The sequence below is a fragment of the Carica papaya genome, chromosome 6, assembly GCF_054855325.1.
Source record: "Carica papaya isolate Zhongbai chromosome 6, ASM5485532v1, whole genome shotgun sequence".
Lineage (NCBI taxonomy): Eukaryota > Viridiplantae > Streptophyta > Magnoliopsida > Brassicales > Caricaceae > Carica > Carica papaya.
Genome location: NC_142314.1, coordinates 36,491,583 through 36,512,500, shown reverse-complemented (window position 1 = coordinate 36,512,500; position 20,918 = coordinate 36,491,583). Strand labels below are relative to the sequence as shown.

Below are 20,918 nucleotides of genomic sequence, written 5' to 3'. Positions count from 1 at the left end.
GGCAAACATAAGGCACTGAGCAGGATTAATCTTTCCCTTTTTAAAGAAATTAGTCTCAAGGTAGACCATGACCAAATCACCATTTCCTCAAGTACCTTCTCTAACCTTAGCACATTCTCAATTTCCTAAAACCATACACGTTTGCAAAAGACGACTTCTCTCATATCTTGATTGCCTGTTATTCTTGATCTCCTCTGTTGACATCTCGTCCTCGTTCACTTCGGGAATTTTCAATAGAGAGGCATTAGATTTCGGTGTTTGTATTGCCAGACGACTCGATATGAAACCAGAGAGATAAACAATGTCAAGCTTCTGATTAATACGTTAAAGATTATTGAATGTCAAAGATTGCAAAGTTAATTACTAGTAATTATTTACCAGTTAGATTATTATCATTATATATATATATATATATTGTTGATTTGTAAAACTCCAAAGTAATAATATTTGAAAGTTCAGATTAAGTAATTGAAATTTCATACCCTAAACAAAAGTTCTATAAGCATCTATCAATAAAGCTGTTTTACTTTTCATGCAGATCCACACCTGAACTATTTAGTCTTTACATAACTCTTTTATTACGATATATATATATATATATTAAAAAAGTATAATATATATTAACAAAACACCAAAAACAGAGGGTACCAACTTTACATATCGACGACATTTTCAAAATTTACATCACTAATAGTATTACAATATATATATATATTTAAAAAATATAATATATATTAATAAGACACCAAAAACAGAAGGTACCAACTTTACATAATGTTAACATATCGACGACATTCTCAAAATTTCCATCATTAATAGTATTACAATATATATATATTTTTTAAAAATATAATATATATTAACAAGACACCAAAAATAGAGAGTACCAACTTTACATAATGTTAACGTAGACAACATTCTCAAAATTTACATTACTAATAGTATTACATCTTAACAAAATAGAACGAAAATAATAAACTCACTTATTTTTTAATATATTAAAACTATTCGCAGTAAAAAATTTTACCATTTCAAAAAAAAATTTAAAAAAAATTGAAAAATAAGTGTTATATAGATGTTATTTTTGTATTTGATTTTGTTAATTTCAGCAACTATCCCACCACAGCACCCATAGTGTATCTCAATCTTTTTATAAAACAAGATGCATTATAATCAACCAACACTAAATTATGAGAAGCAACCATTTTGAATTACTTCAATATGGGAGAAAAAAAAAAAATGAAAACAAAAGAATATATAAAATCAGTAAGAAGGTAGAAAATGTTTTACTTGGCAGAAGAAAGATTTAAGGGAGTTGCAGAGGATTTTCAAGTTGAAGATTAACCCATTTGCCATAATCTTGCAATAGCTGCTGCAGGAGCAAAGGTACAAGGCTATCCACCAGAGCTTGCATCACTCTGTTCATCAAAATTCCACCCCCAAATTTTATCAAATGGAAAAAACCGTACTGGGTTTTTTTTTTTTAACAATACGATCAGAAGTTGAAGAAGAAACGACATTTTAATTGGAAAATTGAAGTAATGTTTTGATTCTAAGCTAGTACCGTGTTTGACACCAACGGTTAGAAATCAAATGCGTAAACTATAACGAAATTCTAGATACTGAATAACTAAGATTTCAAAATATAATAAAAGATGTGATTAACTTGAACCGAATAAAATGTAGAAGTTGTTAACGAAAGAAAGATTATCCGAACAGCTTGTGGGCTGAGAAAGTAAAACCTCATTTACACAAGTCGTCAGGATAGGTAATCAAGGAGACTACTTACAAATTTCCTGGAATCTCGACTGTTGATACCGGCAGCAGAGTAAATGGTTGCGTATAGATCTGCATGCAATTACCATGGCGAAAAACTAATAATTACCTCATTCTCAAAATATAAATAAACGAGAAATGAACCAAACACAGCCTAAAAGTCATAGAAAATTATGATGTAATGGATGAGCTGCAAGAATCTTGCAGATGAAATTTGCCAGGAAGCACAATATTTACATGTAAAATTCCAGAAGATCTGGTTTATGGTTCTTCCCAATCCTTATTAGCACTAGTGGAGGATCAAATAATAATTTACATGTATAATTATTATGATCAAAAGGAGCAACGTAAACAAACCTCGAGAGAAAGATTCAGTTTTACATCAACCTCCAAAAATGATTCAGAATCATTATCATCCCACGTCATGTGATTTGTCATAATTGCTGCAAGTTTGAAAATAATATCAAGTATTAGAATGTTGTGTTTGCAGTGTCGTAAGACTACGTATATGATGAATATCAGAAAAGCCCCTCTAAGGTAATGAAGCACTTAATTGATCAACATAATAAGAGCTGCACACGAACTTCTTATTCCTATAGCTATCCGGAACATGAAGAAGATATGGTACTAAGAACAAAGATACCTGAAAAATGGCTGTTTTGCCTCTCTACAAGATCTGAACCTTCAAACTGCATAGAAAATTATCAAATAAATAAATATATATATATATTAAAAACGAAGTTTCAACATAGCAGCCAAAGAGGCTGGCTTTGTGCTTAGACCTAACAAGTGTTTAGTTAATGCATTTTGAGGGCTAACCAAATGTCTGTATTCGCCCCAACATTCCCTTACTACAGGATGCTTACTTACCCAACATTTATATCCGTCTCAACCCAAACTTTTCTGGTTCATCCTAAACATTCCCCACTTGTCTGACTGTTGCTGAGCAGTTTTTGGAACATATGCTAGTCTTGATAATGTAATAGATGATAATTACAATTGTGAATTGTTAGTTTCTTTGAGAATTCTCTTTCACTATGAAAAGTTTCTTAGAGATGCAATTGGTTTTTATTTTCCAGTTGATTCTTCAATAAATTCATTATCCGAACTGTTAAAAAATTTAAGAGAGTGGTACTTCCTTAAAACAAATACATCAAATTTCACCCGTGCAGCAATCTACATCTGCAGCATCATAGAAGGAAAGAAGAAGTTCACCTTGCAACAAAGCAACTCAACTGTACAATCTTCATCGGTTGGAGTCACTCGCAAATCCAACACTGGGGCAGCTTCAAAGTTCAGAAGTTGAATTTTCGGGAGTGCGCACCTGCACTGGTGAAAGAACAATCACTGGCAATTTAGATCCATTTTAACAATCCATAAGCCACAATATCCTTGCTGCACCATTTTTACCAACGAAGGAACAATGTCAGATTAGATATTCAGCACCAAAGACCCCAGTCCAAACCCCAGTAATGATTTCTTAAAAATTAATCAATCTATTTATAAAAAATTTACTAATTTCCAAAACTCAACCTACAAATCCTAAGATATTGCTGCATATATGGAAATAGAGGAGATCATGGCTTTTGATAAAATATACTTGACTATAAGAGCTTCTATTCTAGGAAGCTAACAGTAAACTGTCATCATAAAGTACCATAACAGTAAGCTGCTCATTTGGAAATCTAGCGATCTCTTTAATTCCTCTTGAAGTATAATGAGGACATTGGGTCAGCATGAGTTTAGGAAATGCAACTAAAGAAAGCTGCAAGTTAAGGTATTAAATGTGAAGGGTGAACTAACATGTGTCATAAACTAGCCAAGAAACAGAAGAACGTTGCAAAAGATGGTCCATCGTATCTCCATTTTTTAATTTCTTGCATATATATAAAGACTGGAGATAAGCTTCTACATCTCTATTTGAGTGAGTTTATATGTGTGCAAAGACTATTCTACGTACGTACATCTGGATATATCTCTATCGAACATATTCCTCTGCCCTGTCTTAGAAAAATGCTACTAAAGAAAAAGGAATCTACCAGTTGAAAAAAATCAACCTCTTCTTACATTTTTTTAGAAGAATCAAAACAACTTTTATTTTATGAAAGAATCACAGTTATATCATATTTGAATCCAGATTTTCACTTGAAAATTGTTACATGAGATATTCATGAAGATAATATCTACTCTAAGATTGTTAATCTTCTCCACTTAGCATTACAACTGAACCATCCATTTCACACTGGTGGATAAGAGTTAAGAGTCAAGAATGAAAGGTTATGAGTTTTCATAAATATGAATTAGAATACCAGAGATAATCCCCTCAACTTGCCTCTTCAAGTTAACAGAAGGATGGTTAGAAAACAGGATATATGCTTATGATAAGTCCCTTCGGGGATCTCAAAGATTAAGGACTTAGAAAAAGATTTGTTGTTTTCATTTTCTACATTCATTCTTGTTTATGCATATACTTCTCATTTTCTGCGCTCATTCTTGTTTATACATATCCTTGTTAACAAAAGTGATACAGAACAAGAAAATCCAAAAGTGGGTTTTTTTCAATAATAAGAGTTATGATACAGAACCAACAAAAGAAAATAAACATTTTCGTAAGTCTTACACTAAAAGCAATAGGAAGATTTAGTTTCCTTTCTAGTATAAATAAGAGTTTTGAAAGATTTTAATAATTGTAAAGTGGATATATTCCAATAATCCTAAAGTGAACATATTTCAATACTAAGAGATATGATACAGAACAAATAGGATGATTTAATTTACTTTTCTTGTATATATAAAGGTCTTGAAAAGTTTTACAATAAAGGGGAATAGGAAGACTTTAATTTCCTTTTTCTTTCTCATAGTTCTTTGTATTTAGCTTATTTTCTTATTTACTACATTTTATAGATTTCTAGTTTTAATTGTATTTGGAGCTTATATATAAGGTATCCAATCTTAATTACTAAGTAAACTATTCATGATTGTCATTCAAATATTGGGATATTATTTTGATTATTGATATCCAATATCTCTTTGAAGACAAAATTTAGAGAAAATTTATTGAAAACCAAACTAGAAGATGTTGGATTTCAACAATCAAAACAATGTCTCACAAAATTTAGAGAAAAAAATTATTGAAAATCAAACTTGGAGATACTGGATTTCAATAATCAAAACAATATCTCACAAAATTTAGAGAAAAATTTATTGAAAATGAAAAGTTTATTGAAAACCAAACTTAGAGACATTGGATTTCAATAATCAAAACAATATCTCACAAAATTTAGAGAAAAATTCATTGAGAACCAAACTTGGAGATATTGGAATTTAGTAATCAGCAATATCTCACAAAATTTAGAGGAAAAAATTATTGAAAACCAAACTTGGAGATATTGGATTTCAACAGTTAAAACAATATCTCACAAAACTTAGAGAAAAATTTATTGAAAACCAAATTTAGAGAGGTTGGATTTCAACAATCAAAACAATACATTAATATTTGAATAATAATCATGATCTAAGATCGGATACCTTATCTATAGGCACCAAATATAGTTAAACTGGAAATCTACAAAATTTAGTAAATAGAAAAATAAGCTAAATACAAAGAACTAGGAGAATACTTAACAAATTGATTCTTCCTTTCTTTTTTCAAGTCTAAAATTTTTCAAAACCTTTATTTTCTTTTATCAGTTTTGGATCATATCTCTGACTATTGGAATATGTTTATTTTAGAATCTTTCTGTTTTGCATAAAAAACTTTCAATATCTATCATCATCTTTACTACATTCTCTCGCATTGTTATCTTACATCTCTTTATGAATAATATACATATAAACTTTCTGTTAAGAATGGTTTTATTGATGTGTATTACACTGAATGTTCAAGTTTATATATATAGGTTTTACAGAACGAAAAAGGAAATAAACAATTGATTACAATTACTACAAACGATATGATTTAATACTAATTTAATTTGCTTCCTTTCTAATATCTTGATTTATTTTCTCTTTTTAACACTTTTGATTTTCTTCTTCTTTAATATCATGATTTCTTTCCTTTTATCAGCTTGATTTACATTCTCTTTAATAGGATGGTTTTCTTCGCCTTTAATATCTCGATTTACTTACTCTTTAATACCATGATTTTCTTCTTCTTTAATACCTTGATTTACTTACTCTTTAATACCATGATTCTCTTCTTCTTTAATACCATGATTTCTTTCTCTTTAATACCATGATTTCTTTCTCATTAATACCTTAATTTACTTACTCTTTAATACCATGATTTTCTTCCTCTTTAATACCTTGCTTTACTTACTCTTTAATATTATGATTTTCTTCCTCTTTTAACACTTACAAAAATAAAAATTAAATGTTTTCTCCTATAGCAACCTAGCCTAATTCACTTAATAATGCAAACAAACAATCTGACTTACAATTGGTAAGAAAGCAAGTATAGAAGTGGACCTGTATGTGTTGTTATCAAGGTGCTGAAAACTTTGCAAGGCATTTGTATTCAACATTGCTTCAATCCCAGAAGGGTGGTTTAGAAATTCACTAATATGATATGCCTTCCTTCCATTACTATCAGAGTAAATGGGAACACTGATTCTTTCCCTTTTTGAGGCAGACAAGTTGGCTTTCTTTGCATTTGAAACCCACAAAGTGTTTGCTTTCTGGGATTTTCTCAGTTCAATTCCTTTCCTGGAAAAGGAAAACCAAAAAAGAAAAAAAATATTTTTCATAAAGTGTTAAATCTACTGTACTTGTAGAGAAGAACAATAAAAAAAGGCAAACCTTTTAGTAATGGTGAATAATGAGAAAGGAATTATGGAGGAAAATGAAGTAGAACCCAGATGCTCCTTTCCCCTTGTAGCCGCCATTGCAGCTCCTCTCCAGCCCTTAACAATTCCTATCTGCATCCCAAAACTCCCCACCCTGAAAAAAATAGAAAAAAATGTTTTTAAAAAGTTAACACCAAAACCCATTTTGAACTTCAAAAATCCGAACCTTTTTTGGTTTACTATTCTGATATCTTCTGTTCAAGTTTTCAATTACTTGGCTGCCATGAAAGTAATCATAAAAAAGTTGGAAGCTTTGGAGAATATTTTGGCTAATAACGAAAAATCAAAAAGCTGCAACAGTGAAAGCTCACATACCCACTCTGCTTGGTGCGTACTGAGTTGAGAGTCGCAGTAATGGCTATGGCTGAAGCCAAGGATAAAGCGAGCTCCTTCTTCTTCTTCGTCACTTCTTTTTTTTTTTTAATTTGGAAAATAAAAAGTGTAGAAAAGCGAGAGGCAGAGCTAACGGCAAGTGTCATCCGCCGTAAGATGATAACCGGCTTTGCCGGTACTTTTACCGGTTAATTTTGGTGCTTTGTTAATAATTATTATGTTATATTTTCTTTCTTATTTTTAATATATTATTTCAAAATATAATTTTTTAACAAATTTATTTTTAAAAAATAAAAAATTATTATCTTTTTTTTGACTTTGATATAAAATATGAAATTTTAAGATATCCTGAATTCCCAGAGTGTATCCAAGTGTATAATATATATATATATATAATATCTAAAAATGTCATTAGGCACCCAATATGTCCAGAAAAACTCTTATCATTTTCTCACCCTATGCTCTGTGCAGAGCTCAGAGGAGACAGTTCTGAATCAAAAGAACTACAAAGTTCCAATCTTTCATAATCAGTCTTCACAGTTTGTGATGACAGTTTAAATTTGGTAAAATAATAAGCAAACAAATATGAAATTCAGGCTTTCCTTCTGAATTTTACTCTACATGGATTCAGCAGTTTCGTTTAACAATAATAACTGTCAGTAAATAAATATTCAATTGCATTCTAAACAATATACATGGAGAGATGAAACCTCAGTCCTGCTAGGGAGAACCCGTTGTGATCAACCAATTCGAAGGGCCTGCTTTATGAAGGCAGCGACGTGTAGGTTCTTGGTATCAGTGGGGACTGCAACTATAAAGATAATGCTTCTGTCATCAAGACTTCCAACTCGTTCTTAGCTTGGCAATTTCTAGACCAACTGTTCAGTCTTTCTTCTTCTTATCATTTAATGGTCTCCGGATGAGGATTGCCCTCCAATTTGTTGTCATTCTTCGGCTTTCTGAAATACCCTCCTCCTCTGTCCTCTTTCAACTAAGATCTCTATATTTCCTTTTGAGACGAGACAATTTTAAGAGATGTCCTCATACCTTCTGAATCACTCTGAGCTTAGCACTCCTAGACCGGCTATTCAATTTCTCTTCCTCTTCCGATGGTGTTATCGGTCTTTTCGTAAGGATTGTCCCATTCAACCCTTGTATTGTCTGTTTAATCCACTTTTCATTCTCATTACTTCCACTTGTGGTCTTTTTGAAATATCTACCACCTTCCCCTTCTTCAAAAGGAACCTCATCTTTGCTTTGAGAGTTGATAATGCCAAGAAAAGTTTGTTTCACTATTCTGTCCTCCAAACTATGGAAAGAGATGACAGCAAGCCTACCACCTGGAGCAAGACAGTCGAAAGAAGCATGGAGAGAATTCTCCAGGGTCTTGAGTTCATCGTTAACAGCTATTCGCAGACCTTGAAAGACACGTGTTGCTGTTTTAATCCAACCTTGCCTACCTCCTGTATTAGTTCAAAATTTAAAGAACCATAAAAGTAAATCACCTGCCCAGTAAGCTAACGCTAAATAAAACGTTTGTAAGTTAAGGTTGCCACTGATGTCTCACTTTGACCTTCTTCACATGTAAAATCATGAAGTTAAATATAATAGTAAAGTCATCATTTATCTATATCAACCTCCATTAAAAGATAATGAATGCAAATTCGAGAAAGCACAAAGTGAACTGCAAAGACATGAGAAGGAAATAAGCACAAAGTGAACTTCAATGGACATGAGAAGGAAATTCACCTCTTGTTCCAGGACTCGCATTTCGTATAAGATTTACTAGATCACCAGTAGAATGCAACCCGCCAGTTAATCGAGCCCTAACAATTTTAGTCTGAAATAAACGCCAGTTGCTTTCTTCACCATAATCCCGCAGGATTCTGCCCACCTCAGTTTCTGGCCAAGAGTTCAGTATATCTTCTGCTTTCAAACTCGCCTGTCATGCACCTTCTACATCAGCTAAATAGAATGAACCTACAAAAAGATTCCTACAGAAGCATGTACCAGATCTAGGTAAAAGAACTTTGCTTGTCAAGTTAGCAAGATCAAACTTTTCGCATGATTTTAATTTATTAATTCTCTCACTTAAAGATTACAATAGTTCCCAGCAATACATCCTAAGAGGATTCTATGGGTAATATTCTCCCACTCATCGAGGCATTCTCTTGTAAATCTCAACTTCATTTATCCATATCTTATTAACAGTGTCTTGCAGTCCTTATCTTCCTGTTAACCAATAATGCTAGCTCAGTTCTAGCTTTCATGATTTCTACTTCTTTGGTTCATACAAGAATGCTGTGAGTTCTAACCTGAGGATCCATGCGCATATCAAGAGGTCCCTCACGAAGCCAGCTGAATCCTCTCGCAGGATTGTTCACCTGTGCTAAAAGACAACATTTTGAGCAAAGAAACATCAGTTGGAAAGCAGAACACACTGGCTGTTATTTATCCATAAAGCCTACCTGCATAGATGACATTCCCAAATCCATCAATATGCCATCAACTCCAGAGGACAAGAGTTGTGGATCAACACGAGCAAGAACAACTTTGGTGGACTTGAAGTTCTCCACAAAGGTAAAAGCTTTTGATGGAGGCTGCACAAGAGTATCCAAACGAGTACTTGCCGCTTCATGGGCAACAGGATCAACATCCATCCCAATAAAAAGCTTCAGTTCAGGATGACCCTTAATAATCTGCAAGACCCGAAGATTTAAGACATTGAATCATACCTGACATACCCGAAATCAAGAGAGCAGCACTTGAAACACATGAAACTACTACATTGCTTGGACTTGTACCTCACCATAACTTACATTCTCCTTACCTATATTTCCTTATAAACTAGAACTAACATTTAACCCTTCCAGAGTTACATTTCCTAACATGACAGAATCATTGATGCGGAACTCAGGATCAACAATCCAATCCAAAACTCACACAATAACAACTAGTACCAAAACTTATTCATATCATGACCTCCTAAGCTTGATTAGTTTCCTGAATAGTCCAAGCCGACTATGCTCACATCAATCATAGTCAAAACCAGTAGAATAGTACAGTGCTTCAGTAAATAAGATTTTCTATGAATCACAATGTTTACTAGTCTAGGATAGAAAAATTGACTTACAGCAGAGGCATGGCCACCGGCACCAAGAGTGCAGTCGACAAAAGAGGAAATCGACATTGAAGAAAACACTTCTGCAACTTCACCTAACATCACAGGAACGTGAGGTGAAGAAGATGATAAATCCGAACTCTCATAAAACCGATCATCAACATACTGTTTACTGGAACGAGTCCTCCTCTTCTCCTTCTTCAACGCTACCTCTGCTAATTTCTTCGATTTCTCACTCTCCCTCATCTTCTTCTTCTGCCTACTGGTAGTAATTGAGCTAATGCTTCTTGCAATAACATTTCCATGGTTACGCCAAGCAGCCATCACATGGCTACTTCCTAAGCGAAGAGTTGTGGACAACATTAAGAACTGCTTCACTTTTATTGAAGCTTCCATTTTTTTATCTTCCTTGGAAACCACTGGTCTTTACCGCCATTAAACCCTAACTTAGCAACCAGTGATCACGAGTCATCATCTTTCTATCGCCGATTCTATAGCCTGCAAGAGCGAATCAAAAAACCCGGATCTATCTTTCTCGTTTCGCCTTTTCGGGTACTGAGGTCCGACCCGGTTTAGTTTATTTTCTCAAATTCATTATATTATTTTTTTGGTAAATTATTATTTTTTATTTTTTAATTTAATAATGCTTAAGTTTGTAAAATTATTTTTAGCTTATAATATCTTATATAACTGTAAAATTTCATAGAATACGATAAAAACTATATATTAATTATTATCTATAACTAAAAGACAAGTTAAATTTACAACTTAGTAAGTTCTCGTACAAATAAGAGTTAATTAGATAATTTCAAAATTCATCTACTTAAAAATTTGTATATAGGTAAAATCTCTTTAATCTTTAGCTCGTAAAGTTCCGAACTCCATAAATTTCAATAAAAATTTGAGATAAAAATTTAAGTTTATTCTCTCTAACGATGTCCACGTAAGAAGTTGTTTATGGTTATAGGGAATTAAGTAAATTATATTTAAGTAAGAATAATTACTCCCTCTTAAATATTTAAAAGAGAAAAAGAAAAGAATTGTCGATTTTTCTCTCGTAGTCTACTTATTCTCGGAGCAACACTGGTGTATTTCTTATTATTGATAACATTAGTGATCCCTAGTGTGCTTACCCTACCAATCACTCTATAGATCACCCCCTAGATCCCATTAGATTGTTTTAGTGTGGTTAAGCTGTGAAGAAGAAAAAGTAATTTAGTTTAGAGCTATACTTTTATTCTGTTTAGAAAGATAATAATCATCAAAGAGAAGATAAATATAATACCCGGGCCCAGAAATTGGTATGTGATTAATTTCAACATCAAAAAAATGTATAAAGACCTATTTTTGAAATTAATAAATTTTAATTTAATGTAAAATTATGAAAAAATAAGATGAGAATGAAATTGAAAATAATTTTGGGAAAAATAGGTAAAAATTTGGGTTCGGATGGTGTTTTTGAAAGAAAAATCGAAAACTGCGGGTCAGAATGCAATTAAAAAAATTGCGTCACATAGGACTGCCTAATCATCAGCCTCGACGAAACAGAGCGCGCTGTGTGGCAAGACACGCTGATTCGGTGTCACGGGGGAGACCACGCTGGCGATCTGCGTGTCCCATGATCGGATGACCCAGAAGTGTTCACGCGTGCGTGGACGGTCCAAATCCGTTCCCTTCTTAAGCACGATCGAACGATCGTGATTAAACGCGATGAATGGTATAGATTCATTTTCTCTTTAAACACGATCGAACGGTTGAGATCAAATCGCGATGAACAGCTCAAATTTATTTTTTCTTTAAACACGATCGGACGATCGAGATCAAACGCAATGAATAGCCCAGATTAACGCGAGACGGGTATAAATATTTCGCATCTCACCGTACCTAAGCCCTAGCCGTCAGCCTCCCCCCGGATAAGAAGAACTAGTCGCTGGAGAAGGGAATTGACCACCGACCGTCATTGCGCTGGAACCACCTCCGATCGCTAAAAAAAGTAAAAATTCTTCTATCAACTTGGAATTTGATTTCGAGCACCCCAATAGCCAAATCAGAGTAAAAGAAATAGTGGATGAGCCGAAAATTATGGCAAAGCACAGCGACGCCATCGTGGGCAAAATTGCAACTGCCTCCGATGAGCCCCTTCCCGTTTTCTGTTTCATACAATTTTTCTACAATTGTGTTCACCGTTGTATTTTCTACAGATTGACATAAGAAAAACGTCCAGTCGCGAAAATGAGCCGGCGGAGCCGTACCACCGAAAAATTTCACCGCTGGTAGGTTTCTATTTTTTGACTTTATTTAGCCAACCGAGACCCACTAATGTATTTTTCTCGCAGGGATGGGTATACAATAGGTCGAAACTGGCCAAAACTGGCCAAAAACGGCCAGACCGAGGCAAACCGCTACCTTGCCAGAATTCTGAAATTGGCCAGAAAAAGTTTTTAACATTGATTTTAAATTTTTTTGGGATATTTTTAGGTACGTATAACGTGTTTTAATTTTCGCAGAAAAATTCATGAAACTCGGGACCGCCAGTAGGCGCAGTCAAAAGTTCGATATTTCGGACATCGATTTGAGTAAGAATCCCTTACCTTATTCTCTATTATAGAATTGAAGCTTAGTAATCAATAATGTAGTATTTTGTATAATTTAGAAAATTTTAATAATTACAGGTTACTAATAGAGTCGGAACCAGTTAGTTCTTTATTTGTCCTATTTAACTGATTGTTGAATTTACAGTTTTAAATACATGATGATATACTGGAATGGTTGAATAATTCAGTTGTGCTTTCTTGATATATATATATATATATTACTTATCTTGTGTGATTTACGGTTGATTTGTGAAATTAGTAATTAATATGCAAACGAAAAATTGTTTGGTCATATGAATTAATAAATGGTAGCCTTACTGGATATCTTGAGAGATGGTGGATGGATTGGGTACATAAAGAACCCTACTATGAACATTGCCTCATACCGGATGGGGTATCGAAGAATGATATTTTTGATGCTCATATAGGACGGGGTATGAAAACGGCCTGATTCACCCTCATACTGAATGGAGTATTAAGAGATGATATTTTTGGCTCTCATATCGGACAGGGTATAAGGACGGCCAGCTAGTTGACAATATTGAATATTGGTTCACGCATAGTGGGACATCTCTATGGGCCCCAGGGATACCAGTAGGCAAATAAAAAGGAAAATTTGTTGTTATTGCTCACTCGAAAATGAGAATGAAATATTATTTGAGTTATTATCTCTATAGATCGATTTTAAAAATTTTGTAATGGTAAATATATGCAACATATAGTTTTCTTTATGATAAATGAATTTATTTAAATCAAGAGTTTTATTGGTTATTTTTATGATTTTTACCGACTTTTAGTTTCTGTATCGGTGAGTAGTGTGATATTCTTATTGGGATAGCGTAGCTTACTCTTTCGTTAACTATTTCAGATTAAGAGGACCAAGACCCAAATTCCGATCAATAAGAGGATTATGAATAAATTCACCACTCGGACTCCCTTCAGAAGCTAGTGAAGGTTATCCTAAAATGCTCAGTTATTTACCTTTTATTTATTTCTTTAATTTTTGTTTGTTCTTTTAGAAGAGACATTCCTGTAAGAATATTAAACATTCTAAATTATTGTGTAAAGAATGTAAACCTTAAACTCTATCATTTCGTTTTCGCATTTAATTTATGACCTTATTACCTTTTAAGTTCTGAGTCTTTAAAATAAAGGTTATTTTTTGCTTGATTTCCTAAGGAGAGGCAGATAAGATAAAGACTCTTTATGTGAATGTGACCCATAGTTGATTGTTGGCAATGTAACGAGTTTGCTCTTATACCAATTGGTGTTACTGAGAGAAAAAAAAAAAAAGAGGAGAAGGAGAATCAGTGGGCTGATTTTTTAATGACAATTTAGATTGTTTATTCTAATTTGGATTTATTATGATGATCTACTTTTCTTATGATCTTAAAGGAAAATGGGTTTTAAAGATGATATAAACGACGATGATTTTGACGATGAGGTTGATGCTTTTCAAGCAACAAAGATTTTTTTTTTGGTGAATTATAAGCTATAAGCTGATTTTTTCCCAAAACAAGCAATAAGATTTTTCTTTTTTATGTTAAAATTAATATTGGTAGTGGTTCTAAAGAAATTTAAAAAGTTTGGAAATTATTTTGAAAAATAAAAATATTTATGCCTAAAATAAAACATTGACCGAAATTCGGAAATAAAATAATAATTTTTTATCCATAATCATGCCCATTGTTCTTCTATTCCATTGAATCCGATAACATATTATTAACAAATTATTCATTACATGTTATACAATTGTGCTAATGGAATATAATCAACGCGGCCGCGATTTTGCAAAAAAGACAATGTGAATACTAAAAATCACATATAATATGTAGATATTTCAATTATTTTTAGCTCAATCAAATTGACTAATAAAGAAAATATCTAAAAATATATATTTGGGAGGAAATCAATCTATTATTCATATAAAAAGTAATGTTATTAAGAGGTGACCATAGAAAAACATCAATCAAATTATATATAAGCTCTCTTTAAAATGATATTATAGTTATATTCAGATTTTTTGTAATCCTAAAATGAAAATTTACCCATTATACTTGTTTATTTAGGAAAAAATCTTTATAAACTGCAATTTTTCGATATCTATATATTATTAATAATTTTCATGTTAGGATGTTCAAATTTAGAATATTTAGTCTTTTCCATACAAAGATTTTGACATGGGTATGCACAAAAAAATAATAATAAACATGTCTTAAACTCTATATATACACCATTTGATGGTTTCAAAAGAAATCAAAGAAAATCACCCAAGTATAATTCAATTCTTTTTCTTTCTCTTTTCTATTCTTTTTCTTTCTCTCACAACCATGACTAGAAAGAAGGTGAAACTCGCTTTTATCACCAATGATTCCGCTAGGAAAGCAACCTTCAAGAAAAGGAAGAAGGGATTGATAAAAAAGGTAAGTGAGTTGAGTACTTTATGTGGTGTTAACGCTTGTTTGATTCTTTATAGTCCTTATGACGGCCAACCTGACATTTGGCCTTCTCCTATGGGAGTCCACCAAGTGATTGCTGATTTCAAAGGGATGTCTGAGATGGATCAGAGTAAAAAGATGGTAAACCAGGAGAGTTTTCTAAAGCAAAGAATCAACAAAGCTAGTGAACAACTCAGAAAACAACGTCGGGACAATCATGATAAAGAGATTACTCAAATTTTATTTGAAAGCCTAATAGGGAAATCATTGTCAAATTTAAACATGGGAGCTTTAAACGATCTCGCATGGATGATCCACAATTTCTCAAATGATGTCCAGAAAAATATTGATAAACTTATGAATAGTGGTCAAAATTCTCAAGAAACACCAAGTCTAGATATCAAGTTAAATGCCATGGATGATATTAAGAATTCAATGAAGGAGAAATCCTGGTTTGTGGAATTAGGGCATGGAAAAATGATTTCATCCATAGAGGATAACAACAACGATGAGAAAGACACAACCACCTCAATTAAAGATTCCCTTAAGTTGTCATTGATTTGAGCAAGAATTAGTAGTTAAGGATTTATGTTTCTTTATTGGTACATGTTTTTTCAGTGATTTCAGGTCTCCGCAATAATATAATTAGTTATTGTAGGTAAAGCTTCCTAAGCTTTTTAGGTTTTTTATTTATTTTAACGTTATGTATCCATAGTCATGTACCAATTAATAATATTATTCTCTTATTTTCAAAATCTAATAGTTGGTTTATACAAAACCAAATCTTTACAATGGATGGTTAAAAAAACTTATATTTTTTTTAGCCATCATATGTGGTGTCTGTTTTAATTGAACTACAAGTTCTATCATGAGAGTATAAAAATTATATATATATATATATAATAAGGTTTTTAAAACATAAGTTATGCGAAAAAATTTTAAGTGAATATAACTATGATATATCCTAAAATTTTAACTTGCAACATCTAAATATCTTTAATAAGAGAGAAAAAAATTTAAAGTAATTAAAATAAGAAAGTTAAGTGGAAATGTTTAAATGACTCGAATTAAGTGAAATTAAGGGGTATGAAGTATAGATTGTTAATCTTCCTTCCGAATAATATATTAAACTCTTTGCTCTTGATATCTTTTGGTAATGGCTTGACATATTTATTTAGTTAACTCTTATTATATACATTCTCTTTAAATCAAGATTTGCTTCCTTAAGATATTTATATTCATGAGGCAATGATTTTAACTAAAAATAAAGTGTCACAATCGTGACTCGGGATAAAACTCCACAAAAAGATAAAAAAATAAGGGAGTCGTCAGAGATCCTATTGAAAGCAGAATTAGGTACTAATTATTTCATCAGAAATTTGGATGGCGATATGGTACATGATAGAAAGGTGCAAGGCCCATACTAGTTGTGTACATTAATTATTTTAATTTTTGATCTACATACATATTTCAGGGATATAACTACGTTGCAAGTGTGTCGTTAAGACAAGTGAATACTATGTATTTGAAGAAGAGAAGACTCAAAATACACTAAAAAACAAAATGGACGAAGTGATAGAGAAAGTGATTCGTTTAACTCCAATCTTTGTGTCTCTTTTGCTTAAAACAATTGTGGTTCATCGCTTGTATTGGCAACGAATAAAATTTCAAACTTGGCCAATAATCATAATGTTAATTTCAGCATTACGTTTTCTATGGATTTATTTAATTAACTATAATTCAGGAAAGGAGGATTGATTTTTAACATACGATTTTTTTCTTGACACATCAAATTCGATCTTTTTTTGAACTATATCGTTCACTTCAACCATAAGCAAAATGCATGTAGAGAGCATATCATATTAAACAAAGTTTCAAGTTCGAGGGAAGATTACGTTTTTAGTAAATTCCCGCTCATTCTTTTTCGTGAACCATTGTTTTTATTATGGATTATACTTTTTTATTTTTTGAAAAAAATAAACTTGACCCAAGGAATTTGACTTCCATTTAATCCAATTCATACTTGAAGATTCAAATTAGAGTCTATGTAATACCCGGGCCCGAAAATCAGCCCGGGATAGTCTTTTTTATTTATAAAAGTTATATAAATAACTAATTTAATTTTATTTAAATTATTGAGAAAAATTGAAATATGGACGAATTTGAAAATAATTTTGGGAAAAAGAGGTGAAATTTCAATAAATGTAATGTATTTTAAAGAAAACTATAAACAGGAGGTATAAATTATAAAAATAAAAAATTCGGCTACGTGGGGCGACCCAGTTAGCAGGCACAATGAACTAGTGCGGCAAAACACGCTGACATCGACACCATGGGGGGCAATTCGCGTGCCTAGCGATCCGACGATCCCGATCACATCTCACGTGCACTGGTGGCTTAGATGCATTTTTCTTTAGGCGTGATCGGACAGACGAGATCAATCGCGATGAACGACCTAGATTTGCCCACGCAATTGGTCTAAACAAGCAACAATCGAACGACTTTTCTCGCTCCACGTCGACGCGAATGGACGACCCAGATCGACGCGAGATGGATATTTAAACATTGTGTCTTATCAAACCCTAACCCTAGCCGTACCTGTCCTCATCGGAGAAGAAGAACCCGATGCTAGAGAAGGAGACTGAACCCCGACCGCCACACCAGAGTCATTGCCGACCGCCAAAAAAGGTAAAAAATTTTCTTTTCTGCTCGAAATTTAATTCTGAGTCTTCTTGTGGCCATATCGGAGCAAAAGGGACAGCAGATGAACTGAAAATTGCGGGCAAAGTCTGGTAAAGCCGTCACAATTGAAATTATAAAACCTCTCTGATGAGACCCTTCCTGTTTTCCATTTCACACAATTTTTCGACCATTGTGTTCATCGTTCTTTTCTGTGCAGGTTAGTTGAAGGAGAAACTCCAGTTGCAACCGCGGAGCCGCCGAACCCGAAGAACTCCCCCCCGCTGGTAAGTTCGGTTTCTTTTTATTTTCTGGCTAACCAAAGTCCCCTAACGTATTTTTATGCATAGATACAGGAAGGACCAGCCAAAACCAACCAGGCCGAGGCAGATTGCACCATGGTCGGTAGAGCCAGCGTCGGAGCACGGTAGTGCCGTCATGCTGGAACCTTAAAATTGGCCAAAAAAGATTTTTAACACCGATTTTAGATTTTTGGAGCATTTTTAGGTACATGACGAGTATTTTAATTTCCATAGAAAAAATTTAAGAAATTCAAGACTCATTAAAAGACGTAGTAAATGGTACGATATTTCGAAACATCAATCCGGGTAAGGATTCGTCATCTAATTCTCTATTACGATAAATTAACGATTACTAATCGATAATTGTATGTTTTGTAAAAAATTAGAAAAGCTCTAAAAATAATTACAAGTCACTAGTGGAGGCAGAACTGGTTAGTTCACATTTGTCTTGATTCCCTGTTTATTTTTCTATATTATCTAAATTGTTTACTATTATATTGTGCGTATTTAAATTGATAAGTTTTATGGTCTTTTCGATTATTTGGTTTATTTGGTTACTCCCACATTGTTTATTTGATTATCCGGTTACCTGGTCATTCGGTTATGTTAAACTATATTGCTTGCTTAAATTCTACTTAAATTAATGGGTGAATATGAAATGAGACGTTGGTATACTTTGGTGATTGTTTGGATTATGAGAATCTAAATAATTGAAAGCTTACTGGACATCATGGGAAATGGTGGACAAACTTAGGAACCCTATCGTGGACATTGCCTCAGTAGGACGGGACTGAGAAGTCCTATACTGGAAGGGTTTTGAGAGATATAGTTCACCTTCATACCAGACGGAATATCGAGACAATGATATTTTTGGTGCCCATTATCGAATGGGGTATGGGACAACCAGGTTAATTATCAAATCTAGATATTGGGTCCATGAGTAGAGGGATATTCTTATGGATCCTCAAGAGTCCCAGTAAGTAGGTTAAAAAGAAGAATTACAGATCTTATGCACGAAATTAAAATGTCACTTGGTTATTTGTCTTCATAGATTATTTTTCAGAAAACTTGTGATGACAAGTATAGAATAAAACTTTTTAGAGTTAAATATATTTCCATTAGTTGTTTTGTAATTTTTACCAACCTTCAGTTTTCTGCATCAGTGATTAGTGTGATACTCTTACTGGGCTAGTGTAAATCACCATTTCATTAGTAATTTTAGATCAAGAAACCAAGATCCAGATCCTGATCAGCAAAAGAGTTGTGAGTAGTTCACATCCCGAACTCCGTTCAAGTGCTAGTGGAGGTTAACTCCTTAAATATCTATTTATTTGTTTTAATTATCGTTTGTTCTTTTTTATGAAATAATGTAGAAGAGACATTCTCATAACCTTATTGGGCATTCTAATTTACTGTGTAATGAATGTAAACTCTAATTCTATTATTTGCTTCTGCATAAAAATAATAAATTCATTTCCTTTGAGGTTACAGACCTCTACAATTGGTATCAGAGCCGCGTTTCTTGGAACTATTCCTTACACAAAAACTTAAAAATACCAAATTCAAACTATCGTTCAACCATTCCTTGTGAAATACAGGTACAAATATATGAGGAGAGGAAGACCCCCACTAAACTGAGCAACTCAGGATGGTTCATTTCGAGAGGATGTTGATCGAATTTTTGAGATACTGAAGAGACTCATCCCTGCCTAGCAGGCTCGAGAAGAAAGGAGGGAGCTGTCTAACCCTCCCCCGCTACCACAGTTTGAGCCACCCTTGCAGCGGGAAAATCCGGAGCCACCCCGGTATAGCTCTGCTCCTCCACTATATCATCCGGCATCACCACAGGGCCACCCAATCCCTCCTAAGCACAATCAAGTCCCCCTTCTACGGGACCCAGTTCCACCCATTATGGATTCAAACTACATTGAAATATATAAAAGACTAAACTTATCTACCTTTACAGGGGTATCCTCATTCAAAAAAGGCGAGTATTGGTTAGCTGAGATAGAGAATGCCTTCACAATTCTTGGGGTGGCTCCTGAACAGAAGGTTGTACTTGCCACTTACATGCTCGTGGGAGAGGCAGGTCGCTGGTGGCAGCTCAAGCAGACCGCCCTGCTCGTTCCAGTCACTTGGGAATAGTTTTTGATGGCCTTCAATATAGAGTATCTCCCAGAGCACCTCCTAGAGCACCTCCAATATTTGAAGGAAATGAAGTCTACACACCTAGTCCAGGGTGATATAACTATGTCGGAGTATGCCCAAAAATTTTTAGAATTGGGCCGGTATTCCCCTGAGAGTATGATGGATGAAGACAGAAAGACAAAGAAGTTCAAGTGGGGCCTCTGTATTGAGATCATACAGCAGCTGTATGTATTTAAACTCAACACCTACTCAGCCATTCTGGCCAAGGCACAACTAGTGGAGACCAGTACCTACTACACCGTTTCAACAAAACAAAAAGCCTAAGTCAGTGACTTAGGCTCCTCATCAAATCTAGTAATAGGATGCGGTAGAACTTGTCAGCATTGAGGCAAGGATCATGGGGATCAACCCTACTATCGCCTCAACAATACCTGCCGCATATGTGGGAGTGCCCAACACTATGCGAAAGAGTGCCCGCAAAATCAGAATCAAGTCAAACCTCCTATCTATGGTAGAGCTTACAACCTCACCCAGCAGGATACTTAAGCAAACCTGGACGTGATACATGGTACGTACACTATCTGTAATCACCTTGTATATATTTTTATTGATACTGGTTATTTACATTCGTTTATCTCACATGCTTTTGCACAAAACTTGAATGTATTATCTGATAGACTTGA

The 20,918-nt window shown here is 33.7% G+C and overlaps 2 protein-coding genes and 1 pseudogene across 4 annotated transcripts; 1 reads left to right on the top strand and 2 right to left on the bottom strand.

Moving 5' to 3' along the window:
- Positions 1 to 16: 16 nt before the first annotated feature.
- On the bottom strand, positions 17 to 7,114 carry LOC110809645 (DUF1997 family protein, putative (DUF1997)). Of its 3 annotated transcripts, XM_088206462.1 has the most exons (10): positions 6,936 to 7,075; positions 6,787 to 6,838; positions 6,574 to 6,714; positions 6,244 to 6,480; positions 2,992 to 3,100; positions 2,420 to 2,465; positions 2,134 to 2,219; positions 1,790 to 1,848; positions 1,291 to 1,418; positions 17 to 274 (listed from the first exon to the last, which is right to left on the bottom strand). In XM_088206462.1, exons 3-9 carry the CDS (start codon positions 6,696 to 6,698, stop codon positions 1,307 to 1,309), a joined length of 774 nt encoding a protein of 257 aa, XP_088062588.1. In that variant the 5' UTR covers positions 6,699 to 6,714; positions 6,787 to 6,838; positions 6,936 to 7,075; the 3' UTR covers positions 17 to 274; positions 1,291 to 1,306. The 3 variants fall into 3 exon arrangements, with proteins under 3 accessions (XP_088062588.1, XP_021891223.1, XP_088062587.1); XM_022035531.2 differs by lacking the exon at positions 6,787 to 6,838 and having other exon boundaries at positions 6,936 to 7,114; XM_088206461.1 differs by lacking the exon at positions 6,787 to 6,838 and having other exon boundaries at positions 17 to 218; positions 6,936 to 7,114.
- A 423-nt stretch (positions 7,115 to 7,537) lies between these two features.
- LOC110809646 (mraW methylase family protein) lies at positions 7,538 to 10,560 on the bottom strand. Its single transcript, XM_088206460.1, has 5 exons — positions 10,087 to 10,560; positions 9,422 to 9,652; positions 9,269 to 9,337; positions 8,703 to 8,895; positions 7,538 to 8,416 (listed from the first exon to the last, which is right to left on the bottom strand). Exons 1-5 carry the CDS (start codon positions 10,468 to 10,470, stop codon positions 7,995 to 7,997), a joined length of 1,299 nt encoding a protein of 432 aa, XP_088062586.1. The 5' UTR covers positions 10,471 to 10,560; the 3' UTR covers positions 7,538 to 7,994.
- A 4,438-nt stretch (positions 10,561 to 14,998) lies between these two features.
- On the top strand, positions 14,999 to 15,670 carry LOC110809647 (agamous-like MADS-box protein AGL80 pseudogene; annotated as a pseudogene).
- Positions 15,671 to 20,918: the final 5,248 nt, after the last annotated feature.

Excerpts from the sequence above, each read along its gene's own strand:
- LOC110809645 (XM_022035531.2), bottom strand. The coding sequence starts at position 7,099 with ATGACACTTGCCGTTAGCTCTGCCTCTCGCTTTTCTACACTTTTTATT. Across the intron at positions 2,220-2,419 it reads GCAAAACAGCCATTTTTCAG|CAATTATGACAAATCACATG; the intron begins GTATCTTTGTTC and ends TCAAACTTGCAG. Across the intron at positions 1,849-2,133 it reads AACTGAATCTTTCTCTCGAG|ATCTATACGCAACCATTTAC; the intron begins GTTTGTTTACGT and ends AATTGCATGCAG.
- LOC110809646 (XM_088206460.1), bottom strand. The coding sequence starts at position 10,470 with ATGGAAGCTTCAATAAAAGTGAAGCAGTTCTTAATGTTGTCCACAACT. Across the intron at positions 9,338-9,421 it reads TGGGAATGTCATCTATGCAG|GTGAACAATCCTGCGAGAGG; the intron begins GTAGGCTTTATG and ends CTTTTAGCACAG. Across the intron at positions 8,417-8,702 it reads TGCGAGTCCTGGAACAAGAG|GAGGTAGGCAAGGTTGGATT; the intron begins GTGAATTTCCTT and ends GAACTAATACAG.